The sequence below is a fragment of the Falco cherrug genome, chromosome 2, assembly GCF_023634085.1.
Source record: "Falco cherrug isolate bFalChe1 chromosome 2, bFalChe1.pri, whole genome shotgun sequence".
Lineage (NCBI taxonomy): Eukaryota > Metazoa > Chordata > Aves > Falconiformes > Falconidae > Falco > Falco cherrug.
The window spans coordinates 12,871,420-12,893,806 of record NC_073698.1 but is presented as its reverse complement, the minus strand read 5'-3'; the positions used below and the strand labels follow the sequence as shown (position 1 = coordinate 12,893,806).

The following is a 22,387-nucleotide window of genomic DNA, read 5'->3' as shown; positions in this document are numbered from 1 at the left end:
ATATCATTATTTTGCACATTCAAGTTGTATTGAACCAGACCTTCAGCTAGCAGTGGCTGGCACTGCTCTAGTGATTTTCAACCCTTGTTAAAATCTGGTTAAACCTGCCTGTGCTTTCAGATGTTTGTCAGGTGTCCCTGTACCCAGTGGTCAATGTCTGACTGTCATGCCCTTGCCATCCCTCAGGTGGTGAAAGGCAGCTGTTGGGGCGATGTGCCTGTGAGGAGGTGTCCTCAGCGTTGTAGACCGATACCACAGGTACCTTGTCATGCTGCCCCAAGTATTGTATGAGACAGCTTTAACTTTACATTGGTGAAAGCTGGGATAAAGCGCAGAAGCCATGACAGAAGCAGGAATTAATGGTTTGCCCAAGATGATGCAGAAGGGCTGGTGCCAAAGCATGGAGTGAGCTCTGGTCTCCTCACTCCGAGTTTGTGTGTTGGCCCCAGGATGCTTTCCTGCTGTCCCCAGCCCAGAGGCATATGAAACTGCATGGTTTGAGCATCTTTCCTTTTGCGTTGGCAGCAGAGGAGAGCTCAAGATTGTCGAAACCACTGAAGCTAATAAACTTCTCATGTGCATGCAGGGACATCAGGTTAATTAGTTTGCTAAGCAGCAGCGCTGGAGCTGTGCAACTGCCTGACAACGATAAGAGGAGGGAGCCGCAAGGCAGCGGCCTTTTGGTTGCCTGCTCTTTCGTTCTATCTCAGCTCCCTATAAATGATGGATGAGGAGAAGAGAGGCAGCGAGCCAAACATATGCAACCTATGCATACTGTGCAGAGCTGCACAATCCAGGCAGTATTGTTTGCTGTATGTGCAGGCGGTGCTTCGCAAAAGCTTGTGCTGCTGTTGCTGGGAGGAGGCTTCACCAGCGGTTTCTGCAGGAGCAGAGGGATGCTGGTGCAGGGAGCTTTTTAAAATCCACTTCTAAAAATGCAAATGCTTTCCTTCATTAAAACCCACTTGAAGCTAAGCGTGATCAACAAACACAAAACACTTTCACAGCTCAGACGTGCTGTGGATTATGTTTCTCCTCTTCCAGCCCCGCCCCCCCCCCCCCCCCCCCCCCCCCGGCAGTTTGCCCCTTAGCCTGCCGAAGTGCAATTAATTAACAATTTCATAGAAATCTTTGGTCTACAATGGTTAGATAATTGCTGCTCGTGTGTTAGGTAGACAGTGGGAATGTATGAGGGCAGACAAGTGGTGTAAGCAGAAAAGCTGGTGAAATTTTGGTCCTTTTGTTCTAGCACTCTCCCTCCCTGGGAGCTGCTAAGAGCAGGTTAGACAGCCAGGTCTCCAGAGTTGTTTGGGTGTAGCTTGTGCTAGCTGGGGGGCTAGGAGACACTGGCATGCTTCATTAAATCTTTCCAGTCTTTCCAGCTCCCTTTTCTGTGACTAAAGGATGTGAAATTATTGATGCAAACGTACCTACTAATAGGCTTCTGTTCTCAGTGTTCTGGCGTTTGTTGCTGGGTGAGTAAGCTGTCCCACATGGTGCACGGGGGCCAGATTAGCTGCCGTGTGCCTCTTGCTTAATTGTTTATACCTGTGCTAAATGATTGTAAACTCAGCAGAGTTGCTGACCTTTAAAATGCTTTTTAAATACACTGAATTCTGGGCTCTGAAAAAGGGGAGGGAGCTGGAAGGCATGGCTTCTGGAGGCTTCTGCTGAGCCTCTGGCTCCCCCGGCTGGAGCTGGGGTGGGAGAAGTCACTGTGGGCACCCAGGGACAGGAGTCAGTTGTTACCCAGTGATAAAGGCATCTACAGTATCTGCTTGCCCTTTGTTGGTAACTTTTAAGTACCTTCTCCTTATGGGGCTGCTGTACAGTAAACTGGTGTTGCTTTGTGGAACAGTTAAATCAAATGTGATTTTATTTTTTATTAAATGCTTTTAAAAATCAAATTAATCAAACAGGTGCAAACACAAGGGTGAATGCTTGGGCGATGGAGGCTGACCGTGCAGAAACCAGGCTGAAAGGAGTTTCAAGGGAATACATCCAGTGGTCTGAGCTCATTTAAGTAAAGTAATGTAAAAATGTGGTTTAGTGCTAAGCCTAATTTAGCATGCCTGCAGGCTGCTGTGCGCAGAAGTGCTCTCAGCCTTCCTCATCGTCTCCAGATGCAGATGCCCTCCCTCTTCGTGTGCTGCGTCTGATGATTTATATGGCCATATAATTAATCCAATCAGCCCTGTTATCCAACAGAAGACTCTCTTCATGTTTATTAATAGTTTATTGCCCCAGCAGATGAGCAAATTGAACCGTGCATCCCTTGATGCTCATCCAGAGCAATGGAGATGGCAGCGGTGTGCAGCCCAGGTTGAGAGGAGGAGGAGGAGGAAGAGAGGGGAACGTGAGCAGCCCGTTCTCCAGCAGCGTACACTTCATATCAATTTTGTTGTAATGTGAAACTGTACTCAGCTTCAGTGTATGTGTGGGGCCCTTTGATCCATAAGAACAGGAGACTTTGCAGATTCAGTTCTTGTTATTTTAGCGTAAGATTATTTTCTGCCTGTGACGGAGACTCCGGGGCAGCTGCAATGTGAGCAGCGTTGTGTGCACAAGTGCCACTGGCCATCCAAAATTACGTGAGTTTACCTGGCAACACCACAAGAGTTGAGCGAGCTGGAAAGCTGAGTGATTAGCTGTTGAACCTTGTACAGCAAATGCATTCAGTGGGATTGTGCTATTCAGTTGGCACAACAGTATCATTTATTTTAAATATTTTTTTTACTGTTCCCAAATGTTCCATTTCGAAGTTCTACTTCGTAGGATGAAAGAGTTGCCAACACTCTTTAATCCTTGGAGAGGAAGGACTAACTCCCAGCAAGAGTCCAATTTTGCCGTAGTCCTTCATGCTTTTAATACTGCCTATGCACTACTTTGCCAAACTCCGTAGAAATAAAAATGGAACGTTTTGGCCTTTCTGTGGCTGTTTACCAGCAGCAAAACGATTTTCAGACAATTAACAGATCTCCAGGCCCTTTAGAAGCTCAGATATAGCTGTTTCTAGGTTGTCACATGTCTAATTAATAGAAGTAGTAATGGTAATACTCCTGCTGGTATTCTGCTTTGGTATTCAGCCTGATAGCTGATCCTTAAAAGTGTCTTTACACCCAGGTAAAGCCTTTCTAGGGTTGGTAGGAATGTGGGAATTAATTGGTGCAGGCAGCATTTGCTGCTGTACGGTGGCTTTAAGGAGTAACGTTGTACCACGGAGGATCTTTCTTTACAGTCTTTGGGGTTTTAAGAGCATTATTATCAAACGCTAATTTTAAGCAGTTATGGTTCTAGGAGAGGTTGCGACATAAAATTGCTGTAAAGTAAGCTTATTTTAATTGCTTACAGCTATACTAGGAAAACTGTATAGAAAAAGAAAATAGCTGTTTTGCTTTGTTATTTAACAAATCGCACTTTGTATCACCAGAGAGGTATGCTGGGAGAGTCTTTTTAATTCTCCTGAGGGTTGTACTTATGCCTGAAGGAAGAAAGTTGTGTGTGATGGAAAGAGTTTTTATTCTGAATTTCTTCCACCACTGTAAAGCTGTGGTTGGAGTTGTGCTGGCATGCGTTCAGGAGCCTGTCTGTTTTCATCCCCTTGCAGCGCACTAATATCTCCCATCTGAAAGCCTGAAATGGAAGCCCTTAGTTTCTGATCGAGCTTGTGATCGTGGTAATGTTGGCGCAGTCTGAGCTGAGATTTGGTAACGTGTACACTTCGGTAATCTGAGGCCAGCGAGTAAAACAAGTTCTCTTAAACCACTGCTGAGGGCTGAACAACTGATAGTGGAAAGGTTGGAAATGGTGAAAAATGCCTGACGCTGGCTGTAAGCAAGTGGCCGTACTTGTCGGCTTTTGAGCATTGCCGAGTGTGATGTTGATACACTGTGGTGTTTCTCTTCACAGCGCTTCCACTTCTCACTCGGACCATTCTGCTCACACCAAATCTGCTTCTGCTGTATCATCCGACTCTGTCTCCACCTCTGCAGACAACTTCTCTCCAGATTTAAGGGTATGTATGTTTTGTCTTAAAAAAGAAAAAAATTGATATATTGTGGCCTCCTCCAGAAGACATTTCTTTCTCCTGTGAGTTTGGATGTGGTAAACTGATGTCAGCTTTCAGTTTAATGCCAAATTTTATGTAGCCAAAGCATGAAAGGACCTAAAGTCAAACAGGTGAAATTGAAGTTTAATATCTACCGTATTATTTCCTTCTTTATAAAGTTGTTTAATCTTCAAAAAGCTGATTCTGCAACCCACACTTGGAGATGAATTTTCAAAGGAACTCCCATTTTCTTTTAAGTGTTTTAAGCAAGTGAAATCTTCAACCTGCCAGTTTTATACCTTTTTTTCCTGTTGTGTGTATATAATAGATGTTCTATCTTGAGAACTTCTGCTTGTTTGTAAACAGAGTCCTTGGAAGTATCTTCTTTCAGAGAAAGATTGCTATCTCCAGGCTGATCAAAATAATATTCTGTCACAATAAATTGCTCTGACATAAAAAAGTCCAAAAAAGGCTCTTTTAAGTCTGTTACTAGATTCATTAATTATGAACTCAAAGTTCTAGTTCAGTGGCACAGGAGTTTTGAAAGCTATCTGTACGTTCCTTTTACAAAACCAAGGGGTTTGCTGATACACCTTTGCTTTAAAAAACATCCCTGAGTATAAAACTGTTGGTATTGATACATTCTAGTAATGACTTTTGGCATTTCTCAGCTGTGGTTGAGCATCTTTGTAAAATGTAAACACAGTAAAATTGTATAAAAACATTTAAATGCAAAACTAATTCCTTTGACAACGATGATAATTCTTTGTCTGGTGAGTGTTGTCTCAGTGGTCTGTAATTAATAAAAGAAAGAACTACTTGTTCATAAGTGGCAAGAACATGAATGTTTCTTTCTAAAGGCAGCTTATTAGCCAATATTAAGCTAAGGTTTGAAAATTAATCAATTTTCAAAGTAGTTTATATGTAATCTAATGGTAGTTTACACCTTTTACCTGTGGATACAAGAAGTAATTCTTCAGAACATGCCTGGGTAAAGAAGTTTGTAGTATGTCTGAAGTTCTTCCCCTGTGAAGTTGGGGTCTTCAGTTACTACAGCATAGAGAAAATACGGTGGATATACTTAAGACTGCAAATACTGCTACAGCTGTAACTGTATAGTATTATGAAAAAAATAATTACACAAACTTTTTTTTTTAACTGAAGTTTGCATAAGTGGGTTTCTTTTTCTAGTTTTGATGCACAAGTCAACTACTTTTTCACAATTTTTCTGACACTTGGCAATTACATTTAGAAGTAGAGAATGAAGCAACATTTCTTTTCTAGAATCAAGGTTGTCTTTCCTCCCTGGTGGTTAATTTGATTCAACATGCTTTCCTTTTAATCCTGATGGCATCTTGTGACTCTTTCCCCCTTTTGTCACCTTATCTGTGTGAATTGTAAGCTGTCTGGGCAGGGATTCCAGCTGTCCTGGGCTTGTCTGGTTCCCCAGCCAACAGGGTCTCTGTACCCACTAGTAGTCAAAAACAATGTCCGCAGAGGAATGTTCACTTAGATGATAGATTTTTCAGGGAGAAAATGCCTATTTATTGTCTACTGGAGGCCATTAGAAGCCCATACTTCCTTGCTGTGCTGCAGTTCCTGTAATTTGCAGAGTGATTTCTTCACAGCCTGCCCTCCTTCTCTTTTTTTTTTCTAAGCAAACTAAAATTCTGCCATGGTTGGAACAAATGCTGCTCTCCTTTCATTTTAGAATAGTGATTAAGGAGGGATGGTAAAGCAAGGAATTCCTTATTTAGAATAAAGGCACTGCAAGGCTAACAGTGAGCACATGCCTCTGATGGCAAAATACTTCACGCTTTTAACCTGCATCAGTGTTGGGGGGCCTGAATTTGGCATAAGCCTGCTGTGTTTCACCTTGCTCTTGTAGAGGTGGTGTGAGTGGCTGCGACACGGTTGTGTGTAGGCATAAAGCTGGTTCTTGCCTTTACACTTGGGTGACCGCTTGTCAGTGTGAGCAGACCTCGAGAAAATGCCTTCCTCTGGTCCTACTTGTAATAGGGTGTAGGGTGAAAGGAACAGTTTGCACTAGTACTCTTTCCTAGAGGAATTAATGTGTTGACCATTTCTCTCGTCATTCCTGAGAGTATTTGAAGCCAGAGAACAAGTCCTGGAGGTGGGATGAAGATCTGTCCGTGACCTGTGTACAGCTTTTTGTGTTAGTACTGCCAGTGCAACTGCAGTCCCACAACTTGTCCTCAAATCAATTGCTGTCGGTGCTAGTGCGTTACTGTTTGATCCCCAGGCTTGCTCTTGGAGCCTGGTGCTAGCTCCTAAATGGAAGATTCATTATGAGTGGTGATCAGCTAACACCGATTTCTTTCAGGTCTTGAGTTGAGGAGAACAGACGTCCTCTCTCTGGGCATATCATTCTTTGTCCGGTGTTCTAGTCAGTTCTGTGAGAGATTTTTCAAGGTCCTGATTGTTGTTACTATTTCCTTTAATCTTTCTGAGATGTGTCCTTGCCTTTGATATTGCAGATGAGGTCATACTATTAACTGACACAGTGGCATGAGCGTGTTCTCTGTTCTAGCCCTTTCCTTACACGCCTGAGTGTCTTGTGCAGCTTTGATTGGTACAAGACAGCACGAACTCCCAAGTCTTAACAAGCACTGTGATTTGAGCTAAGCTTATTACTTCTGAGGAAAGAAAGAAGTCCCACATTGTTCCTGGAAAAATGTAAGAGAATAAGACCTGAAGTGGAAACTAATGCGTTTTGTGGTAACTGTGGAATGGGAGACAAGTGCTTGGGCTACATGGTGTTCTTGCAGGAAGGTGTTCCATCAGTTAGCTTTAAGAGGCTGAAAATAAGCTTTTGAAGATTTTGAAGTGGATCTGCCAATAATGGGATTATGCTCTTGATGTGTATTTAAATTTTCCCTGCTAGAATGAACTGCTGCATGGATTCATCATCTTTCCTACCTCTGCTGGGTCTCTGCCTCTGCATGTGCATTGATTCAAATCTAGGAATTAAATTTCTGTGACGATGGAAAAACACTTAGAGATAGCTACAATTAGCACTCTCTTTTTTTCTGTGGGGAATTTTTAGAAGAGTGGTAGGCGTCCATTGGGAGGAGGGAACCAGGGGAAGGACCCATATAATTTCTTGCAGTCTACGCCTGCAGTTTTCTTTTGGAGTGCAATTAACACTCTGTGTGTGTGCGCACATGTGTGTAATGAGGTAAATGGGACAACCACTGGGGATTCCTACTGAATGCATGTGCAGTATTTTTCCTAAATCTTTCTGCAAAGTATTTAATAATATGCCTTTATGAAGTTGGGTTTTTTAAATGTATATTGAGCATTTCAATATCTGGCACTAAGATTAAATTGCCTTTCCACTACAATTTATAGAATTTTCACTTCATAAACTAACTCTAAATAACTTTTGGCTGTTTCAGTTAGCTTCATACAGGAAAAAAAGGAAGAAAAAAACCCCAAACCCCAACAGAAAAACAACAAAGCACTAATAGGTTCTCCCCTCCACCCCCTTCCTGATCTCAAATCTGAAGCTGTTTAGAATTGATTTAGGGAATGCACTTTTTGAGGGAATTTTTAGCAAATACACTGCCATATGTTTTAACATAAGTTATAGATCAGGCAAGAACAGAACTGAAGTAGTTGGAAGTGAAAATGAGCTGGAAATTCATAGATTCTGTGTCATTTGGGATGAGGTTTTAAAAACACCTTAGATCCAACATTGCCAAAGGGATTAAAGTACATAAATACCTCTTACAGATCTGGGAACTTGGTGATTATTAAAAGTACAGTGGGATTCTTGTTCCTAAGTCCTATAGGTGGTCTTTTCTCCTAATGCTTATGGGCAGATATGTCTGTGCGTTTTATAATACTTAAGTCTTCTTGCTAATGCTCTAGCTTTTATCAGCAGGGACTTTCACTTTGAGTTAGCTGTCGATTTATAGGATAATGCCTGAAGTTCACTGTGTTCAAAGCTTTGGAGTAGCTCTCATAAAAGGGTCGAATCCTTTCCATCTGCAGTTGGGAAGCCAGCAGAACCTGCTGCCACTTCCCTTAAGAACAGTACCTTTGCCTGAAAATTTGTTAAGGACCATTGTGTTTGGTTTTGGATTGTAAACAGCAAAAGCCTGAACCAGAGGATGGAAACTCCTGTGTTGGCTTTCTTATGCTCCTTCTTGCTTCTAGTCTGTTCTGTGGACAGAGGAAAGCAGTACCACAGACCCATATGTCACCTGCTTAGTTGTACAGCCTTCAGAAAAAGTGGTTGAGGTCTTTGTTCTTGACATTGCCGTTGGTGACCACTAAACCATTATCCCCTTTGAGGGCAACAATAAAAGCCACAAATCCTGATATTCCTCTGAGGTCCAGCAGAATACTGTACATGCATGTGCCTTATCCTCCATGATTGTTTGCTCCCTCCGTAATAATTTTCTCCTTTCGTATACGAGGAATCAGTGGATTTTCAATGGGTTTATAGGTGAGATGCAAGAATGTTATTGCAGCATGCCCAGGACTTGAAAGTTAAAAAAGGGAGGAAAAAGAGTTGCTTGCATAACCTTAATTTCTTATCCATTGTGTGTGTGGTTGGAGAGTGTAGGTAAGCATGTGGTTTATTTTGTAAGATATATAACTGATGCATGACAAAAGGTATACAAAGGAGTCTTCTCCTTTCAAGACAGTAAATGGATGCTATTGCTGTCTCCTTATGTTTCCTGGGTGAAATGCGTTTGAGCAAGTCTGCATTCAGGCTAGCCAGCTGCAGTTCCTTTGCAGTTGATGGAAAGAAATCGGTCATTTATGATCTGATTTGTCTTGACTTTAGGGAAGTGCCCATGCTAGGTGAGAACATCATGTAGCAGAGACAGAGAAGTCCTTGCTGCAGGATGTTGTGAACGTTATTTGAGGGGGAGCAACTAATTTCTCAGAGTGGATCCCAGCTTTTTAGCTGCGTTTCAGTAACGGTGCAGTTTTGTCTCTTTTGAAAACTTGTTTCTCCTCTGACTGTGGAGAGAGTTCAGGGTAATTTCTGCAGCTGTAGACCTGTAAAATTGAGGTAAATCCTGTACCTCAGGTGATGCTGGGCAATATTAACTGAGATGCCAGTCACCAACTTTGCCACCTTTGCGTTACTTCATTCTAGCTTTAGTGCAAAGTGGCTTAGACTAGTTTTATGTAGAACATGTATATTGTTAGTAGAAAAACATATTGAAGAAAGATGTGATTCTCCTCCCCCCCCGCCATCCTTTGCTGTAAATCACTAAAACTAGCCTCAGTGAGCTTTTCCATTGCTATCTCCCTGCCAACGCAGGAAGTGTGTCAGGCTTTGGTTATGTGTAACACATGTTCAACAAGAGCTGGGTTTAGAGAGCGGCATAACTTTTTAAAATTTGAGCACTCATTTAAGCAATGTTTTTTAGGTTTGCTTTTCAGTTAGTGAATAATACTAGCTTGGAAGCACTAAATTGTGAAAAAACACTCTGCCTAAGCACCTCCAGGGTGGTTGAAGACTCTCTGCCCTGCTAGTCGGCTCCATCCCTTGTTAATGATGTATGGGGATAAGTATTCCTGTTTCAGACTGGCTCTTGACTCTGCATGGGACTGCCTGTAAGACTAGTTTATAGCAAATGCGAAGATGTCTTGTGTGAGCTTTCCTTCCCAGTGCGCTGGACTGTGACTGCTATTAAATTACAGACCATATTGCACAAGCCACCAGATGGTGAAGATAATTGACCTGTGGTCACAAAAGACTTGGCTAGAGGTGAACTGGTGATACAGCAGTGAAATTAAATAAACAGTTCATCATTTTACTGTCATTGTGTGAAGATTTGAGCATATGTGTTTCTCTGCATCATCGCTTTGGGCTCAGTTATATTTTCGCATGAAGGTGCACCTCACTATTTTGTGAGTATACAGGAGTACAAGTTATGCAGGCAGAAGTCGACCTTACCTGATCTGCATGTAGTGTTTCCACAGGTTCCTTTGAACACAGGGATGAAATTGGGGCCAAATCCAAGAACAGGTGATGCTTTATCAAAGGTATAAAGTAGAGGGACTTAAAGAGCAGCAGAGGAGAAGTGGGAAAATCGTATGGGAACCAGTGTTTTAACTATCTCAAAATTCTGATTTTGGCTATACGAGTTGCGTGTGTGTGTCTGGGAGGCAGGCTTGCTTTCTTCTTTGGAGCATTAAGCTGTCGATGAACAAAGGCACAAAGGACTAGTTCTGGAGAATGAATGGTGCTCTTGTCCATAATGTGGTCATTCCAGGACATCCCTGTGAGTGACTGGAATTTAGCCCCTCCTGTTGACATGTTTTTCTAGGACTCCAGTTTCCATGACTGTAAATGCTGTATATTTCGTGAGAATTACAATCTTTTTCTTTTTAAACTGTCCTAAAAGATGGAAAATCTTGGTCTCCTCCCTGCACCTCTCCCAGTAAGTCCTTTTCTGCACCTCCTTCTTTCAAGGAAACAAAAACTCAGAGTAGCCAACCTCTGCATTGCAAAATATTGATTTCATGCAAATTAGATGGAGGGAAAAGCCAGATGCAGTCAGTTTGCTGTCTCCTTTACATGGAAATAATACTCCCTAAGTGCTCATTTGGTTGGAAGAGAGCAAAGACAGCAAGTGTTGCGAATTTTTCTTATGTATAGATACCTGAATGTCTGAATACGAAGTCAAGTACAGTGAAAGAAACCTCTGGAAGCATTTACGATTGCCGTCTATTAGGAGTGGAAAACTAAGGAGAATAAGTAAATGGTCTTCATATGTTCCTCAAAAATATTTTCAGCTCTTCCTAATTGACTGCTGTATTTCTCCTAGCTACTAAGTGCAAAAATTCTCTTTTTGCTGAGTAAAAATGGGTAAGAGGTGGCTCCCCAGCCCCCCCTTTTTTTTTCCTCCCCTATAGGTATAGTTTTGTAGATTGAAGCACAGATTGGGCAGGAACGAACAAGCATGGTATTTAGAAGGACACGTGGATTTGTGACTGTGTGCAGTACCTGCCAATATTTGATTTTCTGTAGATGTTTTTGCATGAAATGAAACATCTTTGTTCCCCTCTGTATGATTGTTTACTTACTGTAAATATGTAACTACTTGTATCTTGAATCCTTATATATCGCTTCCAAAGAATTTAACTTTGGAGTTTATAACAGAGATAGTTTTCTGTGACTTGATTTAGTTGTTAGAATTTATAACTCTCTCTTTGGTGTTTTTCTGTTAGTTAAGACTGACGGTACGAATGTCAATGCACTAGTTTAATGCTTTCCTTGAAAATTTTAGTCTGTTTTCCCATGTAAGTTGATTGCTAAACAAGACAAAGTAAAATAAAGGAAGGATAGAGTTGGGCTAATGTGCCGTCCAAAGTTTTTGAGCAGCCAGAAGAGAACAGAGCTGTTTTCATTTGAGATGTATGTGGAACCCTTGGCAATGAAGACGATTCTGTATTAAATAATGTTGGACTTATCTGAATAGATAATATCTGCAACCTTCTGTGCCAGGGAGCATTGCTATGTTGAGTCAGTGATGACTTTCTGTTGGAGCCTAATGAGAGAATTGTCTTGAGGCCCCAAGCCATACAAACTTGAAGAGACAAGCCAGCCGTGGTTGAACGACTGGCCCTCAACAATGTGTTCCTTTGAGCTTCTGAGCCTTGCGTTGTACTTGTGCAGTGAGGGCCCAGGAGATTCACCAGCCCAGAGAGGCTGTTCTTCATCACTGGACACTCGCGTCTGAGTGGAGAAGTACATAGTGGAAAAAACAAAGCAGAAAACCCTAGGGAAACACTGCATGGTGGCTGCTTCCTCCTGCAGAGGAGTCCCTTTATGTTACCCTGGTGACTATTCTTTTTTTCTTAAACACGCTAATCTTCAGCTTCTTTTTAAAGATTTTCAAGACAGTGGTAAGTAAACAAAAGTGATTTCTCAAGCCTTTTTATACTTTCTCAAACTGTGTATGGTAGGTAGAGATCAGTTTGGATTTTTTAGTTGTGTCAGGAAAGCATAATTAAAAGGCAGTTGCAGTGTACATCGTATGTGATTATTGTCTTAGTGTAATAGGTGGTGTCAACAGAACATTATATTGATAACTTAAATGCCCCTTGTGTTGTTTTTTAACCAAGCTAGGAAGCCTTTGGCTGAATGCTCTCTTAGGAGCTGAATGGGCTTGATGTGGTCTTTGGACAGTATATTTGGATCTGCGTACTATTCTGAAATGATCCATGTGTCCATGATGTTTTGTCTCTTCCCCTTTGAACTTCTAATATCTCAAAAGAATGAGGCACAAAGCATTTTCCTGCAATTAATATCTTGCGGCTGTGAATGCCTCTAACGCAGTTTTTCTACTCATCTGATCATAATCCTCAGAAAAGTGCCCGTGCCTCAGTCATGCAGAGACACTGCTGTTCTTTCCTGTAGTCATTCTGCTGTGGTATTCTTAATGATTCAAAAATAATCAATAAAGACCATTTACTTGCTTGATTTATCTTTTATTGCATTTCCAGTAGACTACATAGCACATAAATCTTCTCAAAGCACACTTGAAATAGACATAAATGGCAGCTGAAAATCTCTGTGAAGTAGTCTAGTGTTTGCAGTCTACAGGAGGATTTGTTAAGTAAGCATGGCTGCTGTTTGGTGGTCTTTCTAATTGAGTATTGAGAAGACAGAAGCATCTTAGCAGCAAAATGCTAGAAAAAATGTGTTCTTTTCCCTGTTGTAAGAAATGTTTCATTTAGAGAAGAAACCAATGCACCTATGAAAAATTATCCTAAGTAAGCATAAGGGGCTCGATTCTGCACGTATTCACATCAGTTCTGCAGCTTCTGTTAACCTCAACTGAACAGAATTAGACGTCTGTGGGTTGTTTTTTTTTCTGAGGTGAATGGAAAGGGCTTCTGTATCTGTTTTGTTTCAGAGGTTTTTATACCATCATCAGGGTAATGATAAATCTTGATACACCTGCCATAGTGGCACTGTCCTTTCTTGATTGACTTTTATGGCAACAGCCATGAAATAGGAAAGAGTTGGAGTGGGAGGGAAATTCAGGGGAAGGAACAGGTGGGCATGGTCTGAGACACCAAAAGGCATTTGAAAGGAGAAAAAGGTTGGTTACATAAGTGTGTATGCTTTGCAAAGAAAATTAATTAAAAATAAAAGTATGTATAAATAATCCTATGTGGATTCATATATTTTCCTATATGGATATTCCCTCACGTGGTCCTCTGAGACAGCAGAAAGGAGCCAGCTGTGACCCAAAAGCTGCCTCTGGTAATTCAGCTAATAAGACCTACCCTACAGACTTTGGAGTCATACCTGTTTTAATGAAGTTCATGCAGTTTTTCCACCTGGCCTGGCTTAATCCATGCTGCCTCTCTACACAAAGTAAGTTTGAATTTCTCTGCAAGTACAGGTTGTGACTGCAGAGTTTCTTGGGATGGCCAGGAGACTGGGCATTGCTGCACTGGCTGCAGTGAAGCACCAGCGATGGGATTTGCCCTACCAGGTCTGCTTTGGAGTTACCGACCCTAGTTCTCAGCCTTTGGTAGGAAGAAAGACACTGATCCTGAAGGTGAATATCTTAGGTTTCCTGCTTTCCACTGGCTGTACAGAGCACCTAAGGCGACTAGCTCAGCTGTAGATCTCTAGTTTTAGATGAAACAGATATTCTTGCATTTTACCGACTACCCTGCCTGCAGAGCCGCAAGAGCGCTAGTGATTCAGGAGGGCATTTAATCGTGCCAGTCCTTGAGAGAAAGACATATAGAAAAAAGAAGGGGGAAGGAAAGTTTAGATATATTAACTACAAGCAGAATATTTCCAGGTAATCCATTAAAATGTGAAGTATTAGACAAATATTTTCCTGTAGGAGATAAATCCTTTCACTTGGCTGTTGAGTTTCAAATCCACGTGTCACACATAATTTGAAAGTTACGTATTTTTAAAATCTGCTAATTCTATGCGTATATTCTTGCACACGCATATGTACAATACGCACATTCTTCTCCTCCCAGCGTATATCCTGCCTGTTGCTGCTGACCAGGGCATGCTCACGAGGTAGACGTGCCAAACCTGAGAGTTCAGGGGCTGCAGATGCAAAGGGATTTTATGTGTGCATAATGTTTGTCTGTACAGCCAGGTTATATATGTTTATGTCAAGGGACCGGGTAAAAGACCAGCTTACTGCTATGGGAAACACAGAACAGGACAGTGCACAGCTGGAACAAAAGCAGCTCTGAGCTTGGAGAGCTTGTCTTTTCAATGGATGGGGCAGGCATGGTTTTGGGGAAAGGAATGATGCAGGGGCGGGGTGGTCGTGGTGTCAGGTCGGACATGTCACACCAGTGCTGTGGCTTTCTGCGTAACAAACCTGTTCAAAATGTGCAAAATGATTTGGAGTGTGTAGGAGGTTACCAAGGAGAAATTAACTCAGAGGGGAGAATGTCAGAAAAAGGTACATTTTAATTTTATCTAAGCCAAAAAAGATTCTTTTTGTTCATTTTGATTGTGATTCAGGACAGAAGAAGCTATACAGACTTGGGAAAGCTGTTGCACAGCGATTCAGTAACACAAACCTGTAGTCTCCCCTTAAGCTGTGTGAAGCCGGAAAACCTGGCTGTTGTCTGTGGGTTTCAGGGCTCACATATTCAGGAGAAGGTAGGAGAGTGGCCGAAAAATGGCTAGGAGGGACCTCAGGTTTGTTTTCTGGTGGCTTGTGCTGCAGATGTTGGTGTCCGGGGCAGAGTTACTGTCCTTAGTCGGTCCCAGCTGCTCTCCCTCCCTCGCCCTGGGTTTACACACCTTCACTGGTGGAGTCACACCCTAAGCCAGTCCTGGGAAAATGATCCAGGTTATGGAAAAGCATCCATTAAGAAAGCCCTTAAGTGAACGCAAGTACCTTGGCTGAGCTAGCTGTGGGAGCACTGACAGCAGTGGCAGGTCGGGGAGGAGGCGGCGGTCCTGGCTCGGCCTCAGCCAGCGCAGGGTGTGTGCTGTCATCCTGGCTGTGCAGCTCCGCTGGCAGGCACACACCTCACAGGCAATACCAGAGGAAAGCCTATCAGTTGTTTCATTCACGGGCAAAAGCAAACCCTGAATATAGAGTTTTGCGTGCTATCTCTGGTCCTTTGGGAGCAGTGTTCCTCTGGGACCCTGTGCTCAGCGTTAGGGTGCAGCGTAACTCTGTACCACCCCCAGTTGGCTGTAGCCACTTGGGATGAGCTGTGTGCATGAGTCGTGCGGGGACGTCAGTCAGGAGAGGGATTTTTGGAGCAGCGTGCTGGCTGCTGTGTTAGGAGGCAGTTGTGTCAAATGCTCGGAGAGGCTTGGCAGAACTGCAGGACACTGCATCACAGTATGAAGAGGTAAGGGATGAGGCAGGGAGCAGTCTTACCTTTTCAGCAGGTTTTAAACCTCTTTCCCTGACCCCGTACGTGCAAGCGAAGGAGATGATTGTTTTGTTGCTGAGATCTGGAGTTTGTGTCTACAGTACCACATCGGGGTTTCTCTGCCTTGGGTGCTATAGGTGGGAGGACATGAGAGAGCTCTGCACCTTCAGCCATGGGTAAGTGGGCTGGAGCTAACAAAAGGTGGGATCTTGGAGTAAGAGAAGCAGTTGTTAAATGTAGCAAGCGTGGGTTTGTTCTGCCAAGCTGCTGCTTGAGCAGAGAACAAAGGTAGGTGGTGGCATGAAGTCCTCACACCCGCTCTGAGCTGAGGCAGGACTTGTGCTTAGGTGCTAAGGTACTCCTGTGCTCAGCATCCCGGAGAGCTGTTTTATCTAGAGGGAGAGCTGCTGATGGGAGGAATGGGTAGATGATGTTACTCGGTAAAAAAAGACAGAAATAAAGGTTATTCTGTTGACTAAACTCTTTGTTCCCCAAGAGATTCAGTTAACCAAGCATAGCATTTTTGTGGGGGAAAGGTTATGGAGGCCTTGTTTAGCTCAGAGGTGAGGCAGTCTACTGATTTTTGGTGGTTATATTTGTTTATTGCAGAAACCATCTTAGTGATGGTTGTGACAGACACAGACAGTGTGTGGCTCTACCTCAAGATGGTCCTGTTCCTCGGTAATGCAGACTCTGCCCAGCTCTGGCTGTGACCTTCGTTGCAGATCTCTAAGCTCTCATTGTTTATGTTCACACTGAACAATTTAAAAACCTGAGGCACACAGAGGTGGAACATCTCAGTTACAGTGATGTATCCATATGGTACTTGCCTCAGTAGTGTTAACGCATCGGTAGCCAGCCGTCACTCTTCTGCAGCCAGGCTGCCGCAGTCGTGTCCCTGGCTCCCCTGCCTGCCTCCTTGCCTCACTGGAGCTCTTAATTTCATTTTGCAGGATTTGCAGAGGGCTAAATCTGGGCCTAGGAGTTTTATTTTTAGAGTCTTGAAAATAGGTTAATGCACAAAAAAAGATTTTTTCTCACAGTTTAATGAACCATTTTTGGATTGGACTGGGGAGGGGAGGATGGCAGTGGGATGGAAGGGCTTTTCATGTCATCTCCTTAGTCATAGAAGGGGCAGAGGGTCCACCTGTGTTGTTAGCGTCTTCCCAGAGTTCCATGTGCAATTGTCGCATCCCATTCTTCCTCCTTCATCTGTTTCCAAAACTCCTCTTTCTTTATCCGCCCACTTTTCCTCCCTCCTGCCACCCGCTGTCCTTCAGCACTGCCCCAGATGTCTTCTGTGCCTGCTGCCTGCGCTGTCAGCTGCACGCAGATTGCATTTCCCCGAATCAATTTTAAGGAGCCGTTGATGGAGGTGGCTTTTGGGAAAATGCCTACTCTTCACTTCTCAGTTTCTGCCAGGACAGGTTTCAAGTGTTCACGTTCCAGCTAGGAGGACTTATTCAAGGTCTAGAGCTGGGCAGATGCTGCAAAGACCGGCACACCAGAGAAGTGTTTGTCCTGCACTTTCTGACCACTTCTGTCTGATCCTCTTGGAAGGATGACTGTTATCCAGGGGTGATATACTTGGGCCAACTTTGAAATCACCCTGGAGGCAGTTGGTGCTGTGTTACCTGAGGTAGGTCGTGTGACTGAGGTCAGTTGAAGGGTGGTGAAAGTGAGTGTAGTCCTTGACTCTATACCAAAAAAACCCCCCAAAACGATGGTGGTGGGGACGGCAAGGGGGAAGAAGCTGTCAGCCTTGAAGTGCTGTACTTCCAGGAGGCCATCTGTCCACTGGCCTGGGTTGGAGTGAGCGCAGGTTTGAATTGCTGACCCTTTGATCCTGGGGACTCCACATTTCAGAAAGCACGAGTGAGCAGATGGATTTTATTAGACTTAGAAGAGCCAGCTTTTAAAAAAAGCTTTCAGCCTCGTCTTTACAAAATGGTGTTGACATGGAGGTCTTAATCTTGCATACTGCTTGCCTTTTCCCTTCTTCTCACCCCTACCTGAAGTACAGTGTCTAAAACCCACCCGAGCACTGCCCACCTAGCGATCTCAGCAGTGCTTTGTCATACTGAATGCTTTCTATGTATCTTACCTCATACTGGTTTTGGCTTAAGATATAACCCAGTTCCCCAAATGTTTACCGCTGGCTGTGCTGCCACTGACATCTTCAGGAGAGCAGTGAGCCCAGCTGTTGACCGGAGTGATCCTAGCAGCAGCTGCTGCCCATTTGGGAACGGACCTTCTCAACAACGTTGTGAGAGTGTCCTGAATGCAGAGTGTGTTTTTACTAATGTCCTTCCAAGATAAAAGGCCACAAAGATGACCACTGCTTACAGACTAATGAGCCACAAGCCTCCCTCTCATTTGGCATGATCCAGATGTTATCCTGCCAATTTCAAGGCTGTTACTCAAGCGTAAAAATGGACACACAGGAGTTAAGAGCGGGTCTACATCACAGGCTTTTGTCAGGGAGGCCATCAGCCAGGGCTTTGATGAGGTGTGTGATCTTTGGCCAACACAGCTGTGCTGACATGAAGTCCTCAGCACAGATTTCTTCTAGTTACGGCAGCAAAACCTTTCTTCTAATGGTATTGCGGACATGGGGGAGGAGAAGCTTTCCTGCAGGTTGCTACCAGTGTGAGTTCTGTCAGTGGCAGCCTCCCTTCACCCATCCTGTAGATGCCAGCCTGGTTGCTCTGGCAGCCTCCCCAGTAAGAGCTGGCCTAAGTGAGTGCAGTTGTGGGGTTCCTGTTAGGAAGCCAGGATTGTATTTGCTTTTATTATTTTCTTTAAGAAGTCTTTTGAATGCATTTTTTAACATGTACATCTTGTTCTCAAGAAGGCTTTGATCTTGTTAATCTTTTCATCTATACGTCAGCCTGTTGTGTGAAGATGCTGGAACGTGCTTTTATTGTGGTGTGGGGTTTCTTTGGGTTTTGTTTTCTTTCTTTTTCTTTCTTTTTTTTTTTTTTTTCTGCATAGTTTACAGAAACTTTCTTCCCTGAGGCTCTCCCTCTGGCTTGATCCTACTTGAAAGTTGACCACAGATGTGTCAGGTTCTAGAGTGCCACTTCAGGCATGTCTTTGAATTTTCTTTGCAGGGATTTCCTGATGTCAAATTAAAACAATTTTTTCTCTTTCCTCACATTAAGCTAAAGAATGCATTTTGGGCGAGTCTGCACATTCAGTTGTGAGCAGTCATGAGCTCTCTCTGCCTGTCTCCACCAGGTGGGATGCATGCCAACTTTAAACCCAAAGTCTTGTGGTTGCTACAGCACGAGGCAGAGTCTAGACTAACCTGCCTGCTCTCTGTGTTGCTAGATTGAGCAAATGGTGTGCTGCTGTGGTTGTGGTCATCTGGCCAGTTTGAGGCATGGGCAATACGATTAAACCTGTCTGCGTTTGGCCACACAGACTTAGCTTTAATTTTGGTCACTTATATATGCTCTTCTCCCATAGTTCTTATCATAGGGTTAGACCTCAGGTTATGCTTTCATAGTTACATCCATGCTTTCCTTAAATGTCCCATCTGCTTGTGATAACAGCTGTTCTTGTGAAAACCCTTGTGTAAATACAGCTGTTACTGTGAAAAGTAATGCCCTGTGGTATAACTTTAACCCAAGGGAAAGTGGAGGAGGGGTCATTTGGCAGCCAAAAAAAACAACAAAAAATATTGAAACTGTACCTCCTATACATATAAAGGGACCTGTGAAGTGTGCTGCCAAAGCACAGAGCCTGCTTTGCACAGCTTCTCCATCGCAGACATCCCCACTTCAAACACTTCTGCATAGCCCAGCAGTATGCTCGAGGATGGCACCGAGGTCTCTGACATGCTTTGTGTTGACTTTTCAGAGGCTGAGACACTAGGCAGTACCTCAAGATCTTTGAATATTTGTTGTCCTTTATATTGTGACCTGTTGCAGGTAAGTGTAAAGTTCTTGGTTTATGAAAAAGTAAAGAATTTCTTTTTCTACTTCTATCTTTTGCCTAGGTCCTGAGAGAGACCAATAAATTGGCTGAAATGGAAGAGCCCCCTTTGCTACCAGGGGAAACCATTAAAGACATGGGTATGTGAAGAGGAAATTCCTTATTGTTTACTGACAAAAAGAATATCCATTTATTTATGCAGTATTTCTTTTTCTTCATCCAGACATTGTGACATGCATCAGGTTTGCTGATGCACTCCAGTCTGAAAGTTTGAGTAAGCCTCTTGATTAATTTTCTCTGAAAGATTCTGCATTCAGTAGTTTAATATGTTGCTGCCTTCTTAAAGTGATACGGAAGAGTGTAACTTCAGTCCTAAAAATAAAAAAAAAACAACAAACCAAACCTGAAAATAAGTCACCAAAAACCTGCACCCAACAACAACAACAAAAGACAAAAACCCCCACCCCACCTCAATGCTCATTCCTTTTCTCTACTCCTTTCCTAAGGACTCTGAACTCGTGCTCCAACCGTGTAGTGCAGACTGACATGTAACTCACTCCACAGGCACGGTTAGCTCAAACAGCAAGGCTGTGTTTTGAAGGGTTCCTGGGGAACGGTTTAAGAGATCAGAGTTACCAGCGTTTTATCTGTTGACAAATGATGTGATGAGCCATGTAAGTCTGTAAGACTGGGTGGCTTTTGGAGTAGCCCAGACAGCAGCTGCCTGGTCCAGCAAGAAGTTAAAGGCAGCAGAAAGGAAATCTTTATTATTCATCAGCAATAATAATTTCCTGTTAAAAGTGTCAAGAAAGGCAAATACAATTCTCTTTGTATTTTACAGGGAAGGGAAGAAGAATTATTTCAGCCAACCCAATAATCTAGGGTAAGATTGGCCCTGTAAAAGACAGGAATTCCATAAGCAGGGGAATTAGCAAATCCTGGTTTCCAGTATCTTTCTCCCATATGGATTCTCTTATATCTACGAAAGACTGAGCTTATTAGACTTTCCCTCAGTGGTAGCACTAGTACAACCTCTGTTGTAGCTGGCATCCGTTCTCACAAACAGTGAAGCATTTTAATGCCTTGGAGATCCCTATTTATCTGGTAGAGACTGCTGAAATCATACAGCCATGGCAGGGTTAAGGTCAGACAAGCCACGTTGTAGGTACATGTGTATATGTGCGGTGTAATTAAGTAAAATTGTTTCCTTAGGAAACCAAGCTAATAAAATGCAAATGTGCAAGGTGATGTGGCTTACAAGCTGGCAAGGTCAGTGTTTGAGATTGTGCCTGGGATTTCTTACCTGGAAAACATTTTTCTAGCACCTTTTCCCTTTATCCAGAAGTTCTGTTCTTTTTCAGACGTAAATGCAGACTTCTCTTATTAGTAGATTTTGTTGGCTTTGGTGTTTTTTTTTAACATTTTGAAATTGCATTGTGAATAATGGGAACTCCAGTGGAAAAACCAGGCAGGCTGCCCTCACCCTTAGTATGCTTCATGAGTCTGCTTTGAAACCTCTGTCAAACTAGTCTTTGAAAAGAAGTGATTAATAATTGGCCAATAATTAAACACTTGGTTCAATTAGAACTGGCTAGAAGCATTTTGTGTTTAATTGTCCTTCAAACAAATGCATGTAAGTTAAAAGAAATAAATAATGAAATTGCTAGCATGCATATATATATATTCTTTTATTTATTTTTAACTAAAAATTCTGTGCCACATATTTTGCTCTGCATTAGTCACTCCTGATATTGTAAGGATCCTTCCCCATATCCAGATCTTGAGAGTCAGTGAAGACTATGCAGAAGCAGAGCTGACATGAGGATGGTTTAGTTATGTGAATTGCCAGTGCCCTAGAGTAAGGCAGTCTCTCTTCCTCCCTCCCTCCAGGCTAAATCTCATGGGATAAATGTAGAAGAAATTCAGGACCTCATGTGCATGGTGGCTGCCACCTGGGTGGGAGGCAAGCTGTGTCCTCCTGACTTCACACAGCCCTTGCTAAATGGATCCCATAGGGTTTGGAGGCTTGAGGTTATTGAGATGGTCCGGAGAGTTCTTTCATGTATCTGGCAGCTCTGATCAGTGGGTCTCCTGCTGAAAGCATCTTTTGAGTGTTTGAGGGGTGTCATTACTTGTTGGTGATAGCATAAACCATTACCATGGCACAGCTGGCCAATGGCTTCAGTGACAAAAGACATAATGGGTGGGGGGGAACGGCTTAAATGTTGGCATTTTTAATTGATGTAAAACAGAAGGGCAGTTAGGGGAGGTGTTTGCTGTGGAAAACCAGCAGCACCTCTTGCCTTTTGCTGGAACAAGGGAGAAATGTTTGAGGCCTTTTAGGAAGGGGGACTGTTTTGAGTCACCATCACTCAGACTCAAAAATAATTGTTGCAGAGTAACTTGATCGCTGACTTCAGACTTAAAATTACCAGCAGCTGAGTGCTGTACAGATTCGTGGCTGCTGGAAATTGCTGTAGCTCCGCTGGCTTTTAGCACTGAGGGTCTTTGCATCCTGGGGCTGATGGTGTGCAGAAGGACCCAAGCATCCTAAAAGCCCCAGCAGGAGGACTGCTTTTTCCTGTCCTTGGTGGCACAAACCAGCTTGCGGATGATCCTTAGCTTTTATGCAGGTTGTTGTCAGCTTCAAATGGATGCATCCAGGCGGTGATCATCTCTTTTCATGCATGGTGTTCTCACGGACTGGCAATGCATTGCTCAGTAAGAGTAAACAGTTTGCAGCCAAATACTGGCTTTTTTACAGGGGTAGCAGTTATGTGCAGATGGAGGATTCTAGGTGATGGCACTTACCTGGTGTTCGATTTATACCCAAACTCTTACCTTCTCCACAGAACTGAAACTTGCATGTTAGTTCTACACTAGAACCCCAGATGAAGTTTGTTTTCATTTCATGGTCTGAAAAGTAGAGCCCCCAATTATTGTTGTTGTCGTAATTTTGCTCCCATAAATTAACCATTAAATTAACAACTTTTTTTTCTTTTTTTTTTTTTCTTCTTT

At 43.0% G+C, this 22,387-nt stretch overlaps 1 protein-coding gene across 6 annotated transcripts in view; it reads left to right on the top strand.

Annotated features, from left to right (window-relative positions):
• Positions 1 to 22,387, top strand: part of MTMR2 (myotubularin related protein 2) — a 65,900-nt gene that overhangs the window by 19,515 nt on the left and 23,998 nt on the right. For 4 of the 6 annotated variants that reach the window (XM_055701691.1, XM_055701694.1, XM_055701692.1 and 1 more), the window contains 2 exons: positions 3,910 to 4,015; positions 19,434 to 19,509. In XM_055701691.1, the coding sequence (XP_055557666.1) occupies positions 3,910 to 4,015; positions 19,434 to 19,509 (182 nt within the window). Of the gene's footprint in view, positions 1 to 3,909; positions 4,016 to 11,739; positions 11,948 to 17,050; positions 17,070 to 19,433; positions 19,510 to 22,387 lie in introns of those variants that run through there. The other 2 variants (XM_027807453.2, XM_027807454.2) reach the window with 2 other exon arrangements.